At 45.0% G+C, this 12,500-nt stretch overlaps 1 protein-coding gene across 1 annotated transcript in view; it reads left to right on the top strand.

The window, feature by feature from the left end:
* LOC115208150 (dihydropyridine-sensitive L-type skeletal muscle calcium channel subunit alpha-1-like) overlaps window positions 1-5,728 on the top strand; it is a 31,035-nt gene extending 25,307 nt beyond the window's left edge. The window contains exons 27-42 of the mRNA XM_029775997.1: window positions 114-197; window positions 1,338-1,385; window positions 1,674-1,826; window positions 1,947-2,012; window positions 2,137-2,228; window positions 2,545-2,704; window positions 2,940-3,067; window positions 3,225-3,321; window positions 3,423-3,525; window positions 3,630-3,731; window positions 3,880-4,010; window positions 4,195-4,320; window positions 4,451-4,528; window positions 4,695-4,840; window positions 4,966-5,158; window positions 5,320-5,728. Of these exons, the coding sequence (XP_029631857.1) occupies window positions 114-197; window positions 1,338-1,385; window positions 1,674-1,826; window positions 1,947-2,012; window positions 2,137-2,228; window positions 2,545-2,704; window positions 2,940-3,067; window positions 3,225-3,321; window positions 3,423-3,525; window positions 3,630-3,731; window positions 3,880-4,010; window positions 4,195-4,320; window positions 4,451-4,528; window positions 4,695-4,840; window positions 4,966-5,158; window positions 5,320-5,547 (1,935 nt within the window). The 3' untranslated portion in view covers window positions 5,548-5,728. The remainder of the gene's footprint in view (window positions 1-113; window positions 198-1,337; window positions 1,386-1,673; window positions 1,827-1,946; window positions 2,013-2,136; window positions 2,229-2,544; window positions 2,705-2,939; window positions 3,068-3,224; window positions 3,322-3,422; window positions 3,526-3,629; window positions 3,732-3,879; window positions 4,011-4,194; window positions 4,321-4,450; window positions 4,529-4,694; window positions 4,841-4,965; window positions 5,159-5,319) is intronic.
* Window positions 5,729-12,500: the final 6,772 nt, after the last annotated feature.

The following is a 12,500-nucleotide window of genomic DNA, read 5'->3' as shown; positions in this document are numbered from 1 at the left end:
ACACACACACACACACACACACACACACACACACACACACACACACACACACACACACACACACACACACACACACACACACACTTGTGATGAATGTCTTTTCTTCCCTCTAGGGTTACTTTGGAGACCCATGGAATGTCTTTGACTTTGTCATCGTCATCGGCAGCGTTGTTGACGTCATCCTGAGTGAAGTCGATGTGAGTATTGCCATTGCGTAATGTTAATCTGAAATATGTAAATATTACTCATGTTATGTGCTGTAATACTCACAATCCCCACTGTTCCTAAAAGGTTTAGGTTTACTAAACAGTTCAGGTGGACCCACTGTGCATTTTTGTCTTCACATTTTGAATTCTTTCAGTTATTATTTATAAGAAGGCTGAGGAAAATCGACAGATATTTCACAATAAAAGCGCTGTCCTGTCATCTGACTTTCTGGACTGTGTTTACACCCTTGTCTGACACCCCACCTACTTAGAGAAACTCAGGCCAGGCTCCCCTGTCAGAACTCGGCCCCAATAATAGCACTGAGGATGCGGTCAGTATTCGCCAAGGGGTGACCCTCGCACTCCCACCCACCTCTGCCCCGGCTGCACCCGCAACCCCCCTGAACACACCGTCCTCCTGAAGCCCTGCAGCGCCTGACTGGAGCTTGCCTCACCCACCTGCCACGCCTTGAACACCACACCACACCCTGTCTGCTTGGTTACTTTATGCCCCTAACATAATAACTGTTTGGTCATTTCCCTCATTGCTTTTACGGTTTGAGACTGAGGGCTGATTCCAAATCAGTTGTTAAGGGCAGAAAGCAACCACTGTCACCTTGTTTCCCCTCCCACCACCATGTGTCCAGGCGAACTGTCAATCATTCCTACTAGTAAGTAAGAGATTGACATCCTTCTGTGGTTTTTACTGTGATTCCTGTACAAGGGACTGAGTCAACAGGTTTGGTGTCCGGCTCTAGATTTAAAGCAGCATTTCACACGTTTCGCTTCTGAAAGGTAAAATGTAATTTTAGAAAACAAAATGTTAACTCAAGTTGCCGTTACAGTAAACCTTCAGAAGACCCCGTCAACCATTTTCACATCTTCACCCCTCAGCTGTCATCCAGTCGTATATGTTACAACGTTGTCCTTTTTTGTGCTCAAATGCATTCTCTCCCTCTCTCTCCCCCCTTACTGCAGTCTTTCGCCCTCCATTTTCTCCTCCACCTTTGCTCCACGCATACCTCCAAAGCTGGCCCTGTCCCCTTCGCCACTTCCTGTTCCACCGCCTGTGTCTGATGTCACTTCATGTCTGACTTCACTTCCTGTGTCTCCCGTCTCTCCCCCTCACAGGCAGCCCTGGCCTCCTCTGGAGGACTATACTGTCTCCACGGCTGCGCTGTAATTATTCGCCCGTAGACACTGCAAGAGCATTGCATGAAATCGCATTAAAACATTGCATGAAACTCTGCATTAGCATTGTTTATTCATTGTACAAGGCATTGCATTGCAAATTGTTAGATACTACTAAACTGTTGGAGCTAGGAACACAAGCATTTCGCTATACCCGCAAATAACATCTGCTAAATATGTGCATGTGACCAATAACATTTGATTTGATTTTCAGTCTCAGTAAAAGCCAGGACAAGAAGCATTTTCAGCAACTGTTTATTTCTTTGGTGCCTTCAGGAGGTGAACCCAATGCAAGCGATAGCAGACTCTGAAAATGCCCGTGTGTCAATCACCTTCTTCCGACTGTTCCGTGTGATGCGTCTGGTGAAACTGCTGAACCGTTCTGAAGGGATCCGGAACCTTCTGTGGACCTTCATCAAGTCCTTACAGGTCAGAGTTCACTCCGTTTCTTTGCCTTTCAATCTGTAAGATTCATGAAAAATGTTGCCTTTCACAATTGATTGGACAGTGTGCACCAGTCTGACTATGTAATTGGTCGTTGTGCTGCAGGCCCTGCCCTACGTCGCCCTGCTCATCCTCATGCTGTTCTTCATCTATGCTGTGGTTGGGATGCAGGTATTGGACACACGCGCGCACACGCACACACACACACACACACACACACACACACACGCACACACGCACACACGCACACACACACAGCACTCTCTGATGAGCTGTGTGTGTGTGTCTCCTGCAGATATTTGGGAAGATAGCGCTAATAGACGGGACGTACATCAACAGGAACAACAACTTCCAGACATTCCCCCATGCTGTGCTGCTGCTCTTCAGGTGGGTGATCTGATCCATCAGTCCACTAACTCTGTTTCCATTTTCTTCCATTGCCTTGGCAGTCACTTTACACAGCAGACTGGTATGGCAAGAGTACCTTACACTCAATGATTACAACACAAGGGCTGAAAACAAGTTGCACTCTCTCTCTCTCTCTCCCCCTCCACCCTCTCTCCCACTTCCTCCCTCTCTCTATCCCTCTCTCTCTCACTCCCTCTCTCTCTCTCCCCCTTCCCCTCTCTCCTGCTTCCTCCTTCTCTCTATCTCTCTCTCTTTCTATCCCTCCCCCCCTCTCTCTCTCTCTCTCTCCCTCCAGGTGTGCGACAGGTGAGGCGTGGCAGGAAGTAATGTTGGCGTGTCTGTATGGGAAGAGGTGTGACCCTAAGTCAGACTACCTGCCTGGGGAGGAGATGACCTGTGGAGCCAGCTTCGCCATCATCTACTTCATGAGCTTTTACATGCTCTGTGCCTTCCTGGTGAATGACACACACACACACATGCATACACACACACACACACACATTTGCATGCACAGACATACATTCTCACACACACACACACACACACACACACACACACACACATTTGCATGCACAGACATACATTCACACACACACATGCATACACACACACACACACACACATTTGCATGCACACACACACACACACACACACACACACACACACACATGATGCTGTTGTCCTCCACAGATCATCAACCTGTTTGTGGCGGTCATCATGGACAACTTTGACTACCTTACACGTGATTGGTCCATTCTGGGTCCTCATCACCTGGACGAGTTCAAGAAGATCTGGGCAGAGTACGACCCAGAGGCCACGTAAGTGTGTGTGTGTTTGTTACCCCTTAATTTACTATATATGAACTGTAAAAACGGGGCCTACAGGTTTATCTTATGATGCGTCTTCTTATCCTAATTTCAGTGTACTGCAGTTAGATTATTTACAGTAGCTGTTGTTTCCCCTCCTGTCCTGCAGGGGGCGTATTAAGCACCTGGACGTGGTGACTCTACTGCGTAGGATCCAGCCTCCTCTGGGTTTTGGAAAGTTCTGCCCCCATAGAGTAGCCTGCAAGGTGAGAGATACAATAAATGAACAGATTCCCTCCTGTATGTGTTCATTTAACATATCTATTAACACCTTTTTTAATGATATCTTTATTGATTCTGCCTGCAGAGACTGGTGTCCATGAACATGCCACTCAACAGTGACGGAACGGTCACCTTTAACGCTACGCTGTTCGCACTGGTCAGGACCGCACTGAAGATCAAGACTGAAGGTGTGTGTGTGTCAGTCAATTACAGAGTACTGTAGTCAGTGACTGGTCCAATTGAAAGTGTTGTATTAATATCCCCGCCTCACTGTTGCTATCTCATTGGTCAGGCAACTTTGAGAAGGCCAATGAGGAGCTGAGGGCCATCATCAAGAAGATCTGGAAACGCACCAGTATGAAGCTGCTGGACCAGGTCATCCCACCAATCGGAGGTGAGTTCAAACATCCCATCGTAATCCTCAACTTTATGGTCCAACAACAAGTCGTCCATTCTAATTTGCTGCCATGTTTTTATGGGTGTGTGTGTGTGTGTGTGTGTGTGTGTGTGTGTGTGTGTGTGTGTGTGTGTGTGTGTGTCAGATGATGAGGTGACCGTGGGGAAGTTCTACGCCACCTTCCTGATCCAGGACTACTTCAGGAAGTTGAAGAAGAGACAGGAGGAGTACTATGGCTTCCGACCCATCAAGAAGAACGCCAAGAACGAGATACAGGTGAGACCTTAGCCACGTCAGAATTTGATCATTGCATACCTTCTAGTTATCTTAATGGCGTGTAATATAAATGTCACCTAGACTTTTTATGAATTATCTAACAAGTCATAATTGGTATTTCCTCACCATATCTCTCTCTCTCTCTCTCTCTCTCTCTCTCTCTCTCTCTCTCTCTCTCTTCCAGGCAGGTCTGAGGAGCATTGAGGAGGAGGCGGCTCCAGAGCTGCAGCGAGCCATCTCCGGAGACCTGATGAACGAGGAGGAGATGGACAGAGCCATGGAGGACGCAGCGGAGGAGGGTATCTTCAGGGTAAGAGGAGAGAGGGAGTGGGGAGAAAGGGAGGGCGGTGGAAAGAGAGAAGGGAGGACAAGTTGAGGGTGAGAAGAAAGAGAATAAAACTCCCCTCTATTGTGAAATGTTGTTCCTTTCATCCTCCCAGCGGGCGGGCGGTCTGTTTGGGAACCACGTTGATTCCTTCACCATGGAGGAAGGAACTCGTAACCCTAATGCTACACAGGTCATAATTTCATAATTTCAACCATTTCAGTATTAACACTTACAGTATGTAACCTTCGGACTCAAAGTGCTTTACATGGTGTGGACCCTGAGTTTTTCCAGATCATGTCGACAGGAAAAACTCCTGTCCCGATGGAGGTAACTCACCTGTCTGTGTCTCCATGCAGGTGACCAGCCAGCGGCCCCTGCAGATGAGCAGATCAGACGACGGGGAGTCTACCAGTTCACCTGCCTACCATGCAAACGAGGACTTCTTCCCCTCAACGCCTAACAAAACCAACAACAACAATGTCAACAACAATGCCGGGGAGAGGTGAGTGTGGGTGTGTGAGTGGTCATTTTTTGTGTGTTTTGTGTGTTTGTTTTCCTTAGCTGAGAGGTCACACTACACAGTAATAAAGCAGGTGGATAACAAGCTGATTGTTTGTTCTTCTGTAGCTTTTCTTATGGAATATATGACCGGGTTCAGGTCTATACCATCTCAAACAGCAGAAGTCCCCCAGACAGAGACTGGCAGCTGCAGACAGTAGCTGGACCCAGCCAGGACCCTGAGACCCACAGAGAGCCCCTCAGCCCCCAGCAGGCCCAGGCCCAGGGCCCAGACAGCGCCTTCGATACACTTATACAGGAGGTGAGTGGAGAGACCAGGCACTGCATTTCGTACATACTGAATTCATATTGTATTAATGACATTGACATGGAACACCCGTCAAAACTCATTTTGAATCAGGCACTTAGAGTCATTCTCTCTCGCTCTCCTCTCTCTCTTCTCATGTCTTTCACCTCTGTTAGGTCTTGATAAACGGGGGGTTGGAGAGCTTGGCCAGGGACCCTCGTTTTGTGTCGGTGACGAAACGGGAAATGACTGAAGCGTTGAACTTTGACCCTGTGGACATGGAAAGTTCCGCCACCGAGCTTATGAATGGTCGCAGAGGGAGCATTGCCACCCCTCCAATCAAGCCCCCTCGCAGATCACAGAGAAAGGCCAACCAATCAACAACACCCAGAGATGTTGTGTAGGCCTGTCTGGCGTAGCACCGCAGCATGTCATCGAGTGACATCACGTTTGAGGCATAAATGCTAGTTTCTACAAATAGGACAGTCCTTACTGCAGGGTTTCCCAACAGGTGGCCCGTGGGACAAATTTGGCCCATAGGTGGTTTTATTTGACCCCCCCAAGTTTTTTGGGCAAAAAAAAAAATCTAATAATAATAAATAAATAAATATATGATATTTTTTAATTTCCATTGTTGGATATAAAAGACTGTAAAAACACCAGGAAATCAGCTCCATGTCATTTTAATTTTGGAAATCTGTCCCAAGTATTCTCACGCATAATAGAGAGACACGTGATCGTTTTCAAATGTAAGCAAGGTTTGAAATGATTATGCTTTAGTCAAATATGATATCTGTTTGGGCTTCCTGCAGTCAAATTGCAGTCTATAAATGATTTGTAATTATGTTCTGTACCCCCGACCATCACTCAAGAAAAAATTGGCATGAGGCTGAATCAAGCTGCCTTATTGGGTGCCTTCATAGCGAGTGATATCATCTGATTGGTTAAGCAGGCTTTATGAATCCAGTGTTGTGGTGATATTCTGACTTTGGGTGATTTCTCTCTTGGTTGATTTAAAGACTTTCCCCGGAAGAGAGCAGACTTACGATATGTGAACATATCTTTACCATGTTATGTTCACAGAACAGACTACTGTTCGGCCTTACGTTGAGTTCAGGTGAACATCCCGTCGTCCCGATTAAACATGTTCTCGAGTCTCAATTTAAGGAAGTTTTGCTTGTATCAAATGTCGGCCCTGTTTGAAAATTAGTGTCTTTCCCTCCATCCTTGAAGTAATCACTGATGCACCTGTAGTTGGGTAGGTACTGAATACGGTTGTGTCAGTGATTAGCTCAAAGAGGAAGGGAAGGTTGTGTTTTCGAAGTATTCTTGCAGGGTCAGGACGTTACTTTTCAGGGGGAATTCTTTGAATTCTGTCATGATGACAAGGCAAGACTGGGTCAGGATGTCTCTGGGCTGGATCATGTATACAGTGTCCATATTAGGACCATCTCAGGATGTAAGCTGTATTGACAAAGCTAACGCGCATGTACAAGATACACACATTCTGTACAGATCTCCACATATCAACATGTATTCACAATGCCTTGACTTTTTTTTGCTGTAAATCCTATATCTCAAACATGTACATCATCTCCAGCACGGAGAGGATGACCATGTAGTGTAACATGGGCGAAAAGCCTTGTGGTGTAGGGTAGTCACTAGCTGGCCATGCTACTGTAGAATGGACTAAAGTGAGGATGTGGTTAAAGATGAGGTTAGGATGAAGAGTAAGGTTAGGGTCAACGGTTGGGATCGCATTTGTGGTTAGAGAGCAGTGTGTATTAGATATTGACAACTTATGGTGTAGTATATCAAGGGTTTAAAGTCCTCTCTGTAGATGGCATTTTGTCTGTTCTTCTATTTCTTTCTGAGGTAGGACGATTTGGTTGAAACCTACAGCCTTTATTATGAAAATGAAATGTTAGATTATTTATAAAGAATATTAATTGTTGTACCTGTAACCACTCCCCCCTCCCCAACTAAATAAATACGAATTAAAACAATTTGGTACAAAAAAATTATATTCATTGTTGTTTAGGTATTTAAAGTGACTATCTGCAGTTCAAACAATAACAGAGCAGCAACCTCACCACTGTTTTGGTAAACGGCTGAGGGATGGGGCTGGAGAAATGTAACCACTCTCAAATTCATTGTCACTACTTCCGCTGAAGTCGGCTCCTCTCCTTGTTCGGGCGGCGTTCGGCGTTCGACGTCACCGGCTTTCTAGCCATCGCCGCTCCATTTTTCATTTATCCATTTGTTTTGTCTTGTTCCCTGCACACCTGGTTTTCATTCCCCAATCACACTACATGTATTTATTCCTCTGTTCCCCCTCATGTCTTTGGGTGAGATTGGTTCGTGTCATGTTCTGTTTGACGCGCTATTCCGGTGTGCGTTTATTCCAGTGTGCGTTTATTCCGGTGTGCGTTTATTCCGGTGTGCGTTTATTCCGGTGTGCGTTTATTCCGGTGTGCGTTTATTCCGGTGTGCGTTTATTCCGTGTTTTAGTTCACGAGGTATGTTTATTTGTTTGTACATAACTATTGTGACTGTTTGCGCGTTTTGCACTTTGGCATATTGGCTTGAGGTTTCGACGCAGTGGCGTTCGTCTGTTGGTTTCTCCTGCCTAAATAAAGTGTGCGCCTGTTCACAACTCTCTGCTCTCCTGCACCTGACTCCGCTCCCAGTACGCACACCACTGACATTCATAGACAGAACTATGGATGAGAGGGGATACCTGGTAAATTGCGCAACTGAATGCATTCAACCGAAATGTGTCTTCGGCATTTAACCCAACCCCTCTGAATCAGAGAGGTGCGGGGGCTGCCTCAATTAACATTGTTGGGGGTTAAATGCCTTGCTCAAGGGCATAATTGCCCTTAATCTTTTCACCTTGCACGCTTTGGGATTCGAAACAGCAACTTTTCGTTTACTGGCCCAACGCTCTTAACCGCTAGGCTACCTGCCGAACTAACCATCAAATCAAATCAAATGTATTTATAAAGCCCTTCTTACATCAGCTGATATCTCAAAGTGCTGTACAGAAACCCAGCCTAAAACCCCAAACAGCAAGCAATGCAGGTGTAGAAGCATGGTGGCTAGGAAAAACTCCCTAGAAAGGCCAGAACCTAGGAAGAAACCTAGAGAGGAACCAGGTTATGAGGGGTGGCCAGTCCTCTTTTGGCTGCGCTAAGTGGAGATTATAACAGAACATGGCCAAGATGTTCAAATGTTCATAGATGACCAGCAGGGTCAAATAATAATAATCACAGTGGATGTCGAGGGTGCAACAGGTCAGCACCTCAGGACTAAATGTCAGTTGGCTTTTCATAGCCGATTATTCAGAGTATCTCTGCCGCTCCTGCTGTCTCTAAATTGTTGAAAACAGCAAGTCTGGGACAGGTAGCACGTCCGGTGAACAGGTCAGCATTCCATAGCCGCAGGCAGAACAGTTGAAACTGGAGCAGCAGCACGGCCAGGTGAACTGGGGACAGCAAGGAGTCATCAGGCCAGGTAGTCCTGAGGCATGATCCTAGGGCTCAGGTCCTCCGAGAGAGAGAGAGAGAGAGGAGAGAGAGAGAGAGAGAGAGAGAGAGAGAGAGAGAGAGAGAGAGAGAGAGAGAGAGAGAGAGAGAGAGAGAGAGAGAGAGAGAGAGAGAGAGAGAGATGAGAGAGAGAGAGAGAGAGAGAGAGAGAGAGAGAGAGAGAGAGAGAGAGAGAGAGAGAGAGAGAGAGAGAGAGAGAGAGAGAGAGAGAGAGAGAGAGAGAGAGAGAGAGGAGAGAGAGAGAGGAGAGAGAGAGAGAGAGAGAGAGAGAGAGAGAGAGATGAGAGAGAGAGAGAGAGAGAGAGAGAGAGAAGAGAGAGAGAGAGAGAGAGAAAAAAGAAAAGAAAAAAAAAAAAAGAAAGAAGAAAGAAGAAAAGAAGCAGAAAGAAAGAAAGAAAGAAAGAAAGAGAGAGAATTAGAGAGAGCATACTTAAATTTAAATTTACACAGGACATCGGATAAGACAGGAGAAATCCCAGATATAACCAGACTAACCCCTAGCCCCCAACACATAAATTACTGCAACATGCAATAATACTTGAGGTTGAGACAGGGGGTCGGACCCACTGTGACCCCCTCCGACGATACCCCCGGACAGGGCCGCCGCAGGATTTAACCCACCCACTTTGCCAAGCACAGCCCCCCACACCACCTGAGGGTATCTTCAACCACCAACTTACAATCCGTAGACAAGGCCGAGTATAGCCCACAAAGATCTCCGCCACGGCACAACCCAAGGGGGGCGCCAACACAAACAGGAAGATCACGTCAGTGACTCAATCCACTCAAGTGACGCACCCACCCCTCCTAGGGACGACATGGAAGAGCACCAGTAAGCCAGTGACTCAGCCCCTGTAATAGGGTTAGAGGCAGAGAATCCCGGTGGAGAGAGGGGAACTGTCAGGCAGAGATAGCAGGGCGGTTTGTTGCTCCAGTGCCTTTCCGTTCACCTTCACACTCCTGGGCCAGACTACACTCATCATAGGACCTACTGAGGGATGAGTCGTCAATAAAGACTTAAAGGGTTGAGACCGGTCGGGCCGTCTCCTCACATGGGTAGGCAGACCATTCCATAAAAATGGAGCCTATAGGAGCTCCATGATATCAACAAATATAGTTGTAGAATGTTTTTGAAGGGTACAGCATTTGTTTATAATTACATTATTTACCAAAATTGAGTAAACAAGCTTGTAATTTGGGTTCTGATGGGGTATGGACGACAGTTGAACTAAGCTCATAAGGCATTTATAAGTATATTCTCAAGTATTAATGTGTATATCATTTGTTAGAAAGTCCACAAATGCATATAGCAATCACAGATTGCCCCCTTTAAAAGCTTAAAAGTGATTAGGTTGGTATTTCAAGAGGTAGTGGTATTGTCTTTTTAATGATTCATCTGAATTTGGTTAAATAAAGGCAAAATAAAATAGCCGTAGTGTGATAAGGCAAATAGAAGATGCAATAACATTTGAATCTCAATGCATGATAAAATCTGTTGTTCCCACAGACCTTTTTAAACAAACAAAGGTGTGTAATGTGTATAATGTGTAGCCTATACTCAGTGGTGATTTTAGCATGAAACTCTTGATGGGGCAAAAAAACATAAAAGTAGAATATATGCTAGCAAAGTCACTACACACACAACACTAAACAATACATTAATTACACTATAGCGGTAACAAACGGTTCCCACAAACAGCCTACATAAGCTGTCCCAACATCTTACCACTGCTACAACCTGGCTATCATAGAGCCTTGTCATGGCAGCGAAACAGTTCATGTCAGACTAATTTAGCTGATATGCTGACGTTGCTTAAACAAATGTGGTTTCTAATGACAATTAAGATGTACAAACTAATGGCAGAAGGGAAGACAAGCAGATAAGAGGCAATCCGTAATTTCGATTAAGACATTAAGTGAGCTAGGACGGACGTAGTCAATATAACTATTTGTTTAGTTCACTTTTGAAAGTACAGCGACAGAATTCAGAAATCGGCCGTTCTTACAGTGTTCTCCCTGTACACCAAGTCAGAACAGTTGGCGAAATTAAGAGGGGTAAATAGACCAAATTATTAGGGTGAGGCACATGGCCTACTAACACCTCACTACACAACATTCACTTAGTATTACTTTCTTACTTAGCTACAGTATACATATTTCTCTGTATTTTACATCATTCATGCAGCAGCATTCAGCAGGACTCACCTTGTTGTGCTGTGCTCACTTGAACATGGCGCGGCGGTCCTTGTGGGCAAATTGTGGCATCAAAGTCTGGCATCTTTGGATTTATGGTGCTTTCAAAACAACTGGGAACTCTGAAAAAAACAAGGTTGAATCATGTTACTTCAGATCTTCAGGTTGTAGGTTGTCTCTAGAAAGAGGCTGGATTACAATTCCGAGTTGGCTCTGACCATTCAAAATATTTTCCCCATCGAGCTCATTTATTTCCCAACTTCCCAGTTGTCTTGAACTCACTGAAGTCAAGTTTTTGCATTTCCGAGTTTTAACATTTTGTTTGAGCACGGCACAATTATGCTTCATTGACAGCAAGGCCAATGTTGAATGTTTTATTTCAATTTGGAAAAAAGCTCCTTAATCCCAGATTTGGGACCACACAGCTCCTCCACTGAAAGCAGGCTAGTGATTGCTTTCCAATGCTTGCAGTTAGCCACTGTCACTGATTCCTTCCAAACCACTCATTGTTGAATTTGCGATTTCCAACTTGTTGTGTAATGTTTATGTCCAATGGCCAATGAGCACACCTATACGTTTCATCTATAATTTCTCTTCATTATTCTCTTCATATGACAAGGAGTGAAAAGGATTTTGCCAGTAGATTGTTGACATTGATTCATGATGATGACTGCTAGCTAAGATTTGAAAGTATGATGTTGACATGATCAGTCCAATCAAAGCTACTGTACATATAATGTGATTTGATGTCCTTTATCTGTGGCCAATGACCTTGAGCTTCTTGGATGGACACTTCTAATGTAACTCTATGGCAGCACCCAAGGGGCTTGATATTGTCAAGCTCTACCCTTAGACTTGGAGGTGATGTAGTGTCCCAATGAGTGATAGACACTGAGCCAATCACAGCGCAACGCTTCATATTTTCTGCTGGCTTGCCCCACCACCACAGAAAGCACTGAACTAGGCTGAAACATCTGCATTTTGAGCTGTATTACTCAAGAAAACTAAAAAGAACCATGTTTGTATGTGGCTTTATTAACTGAATGATATATGTTTTTTTTTACATTGTTTGCAAACTGTATGTGACACGTATTAATGCCACCGGTACCGAGTCAGTGTGCGTTGGTTCAGTTAGTTGAGGTAATTTTTTGTAGGTAGGGGTGAAGTGACTATGCAGATAATAAACGAGTAGCAGCAGTGTCAGAAAATATGAGGGGGTAAATGTAATAGTCCGGTGGCCATTTGATTAATGTTCAGCAGTCTTTTGGCTTGAGTCTCTGGACAATTTTATGGGCTTTCCTCTGACACCGCCTATTATATAGGTCCTGGATGGCAGGAAGCTTGGCCCCATCATGTGCTGGTCCGTCAGCACTTACCTCTGTAGGCGCCCTACGGTCAGATAACATTATTTGAGACATTTTATTATTTTCCTTCTGTTTCAGATAGTTGTTTCAATATTGTTTCTCTAACCATACCAATAATATGACTTATGAAGTGAAATATTTCCACCCCCCCGCCCCCCTGTCAAATTATTGGAGATTATGGTAGGGGTCATTAAGGAAAGATAGATACACAGTAGCAATTCTGCGCGTCGAAACAAACGGATTGGGAATTCT

The sequence above is a fragment of the Salmo trutta genome, chromosome 14 (genome assembly GCF_901001165.1).
Source record: "Salmo trutta chromosome 14, fSalTru1.1, whole genome shotgun sequence".
NCBI lineage: Eukaryota > Metazoa > Chordata > Actinopteri > Salmoniformes > Salmonidae > Salmo > Salmo trutta.
This window is presented reverse-complemented; position numbering and strand designations above follow the sequence as displayed.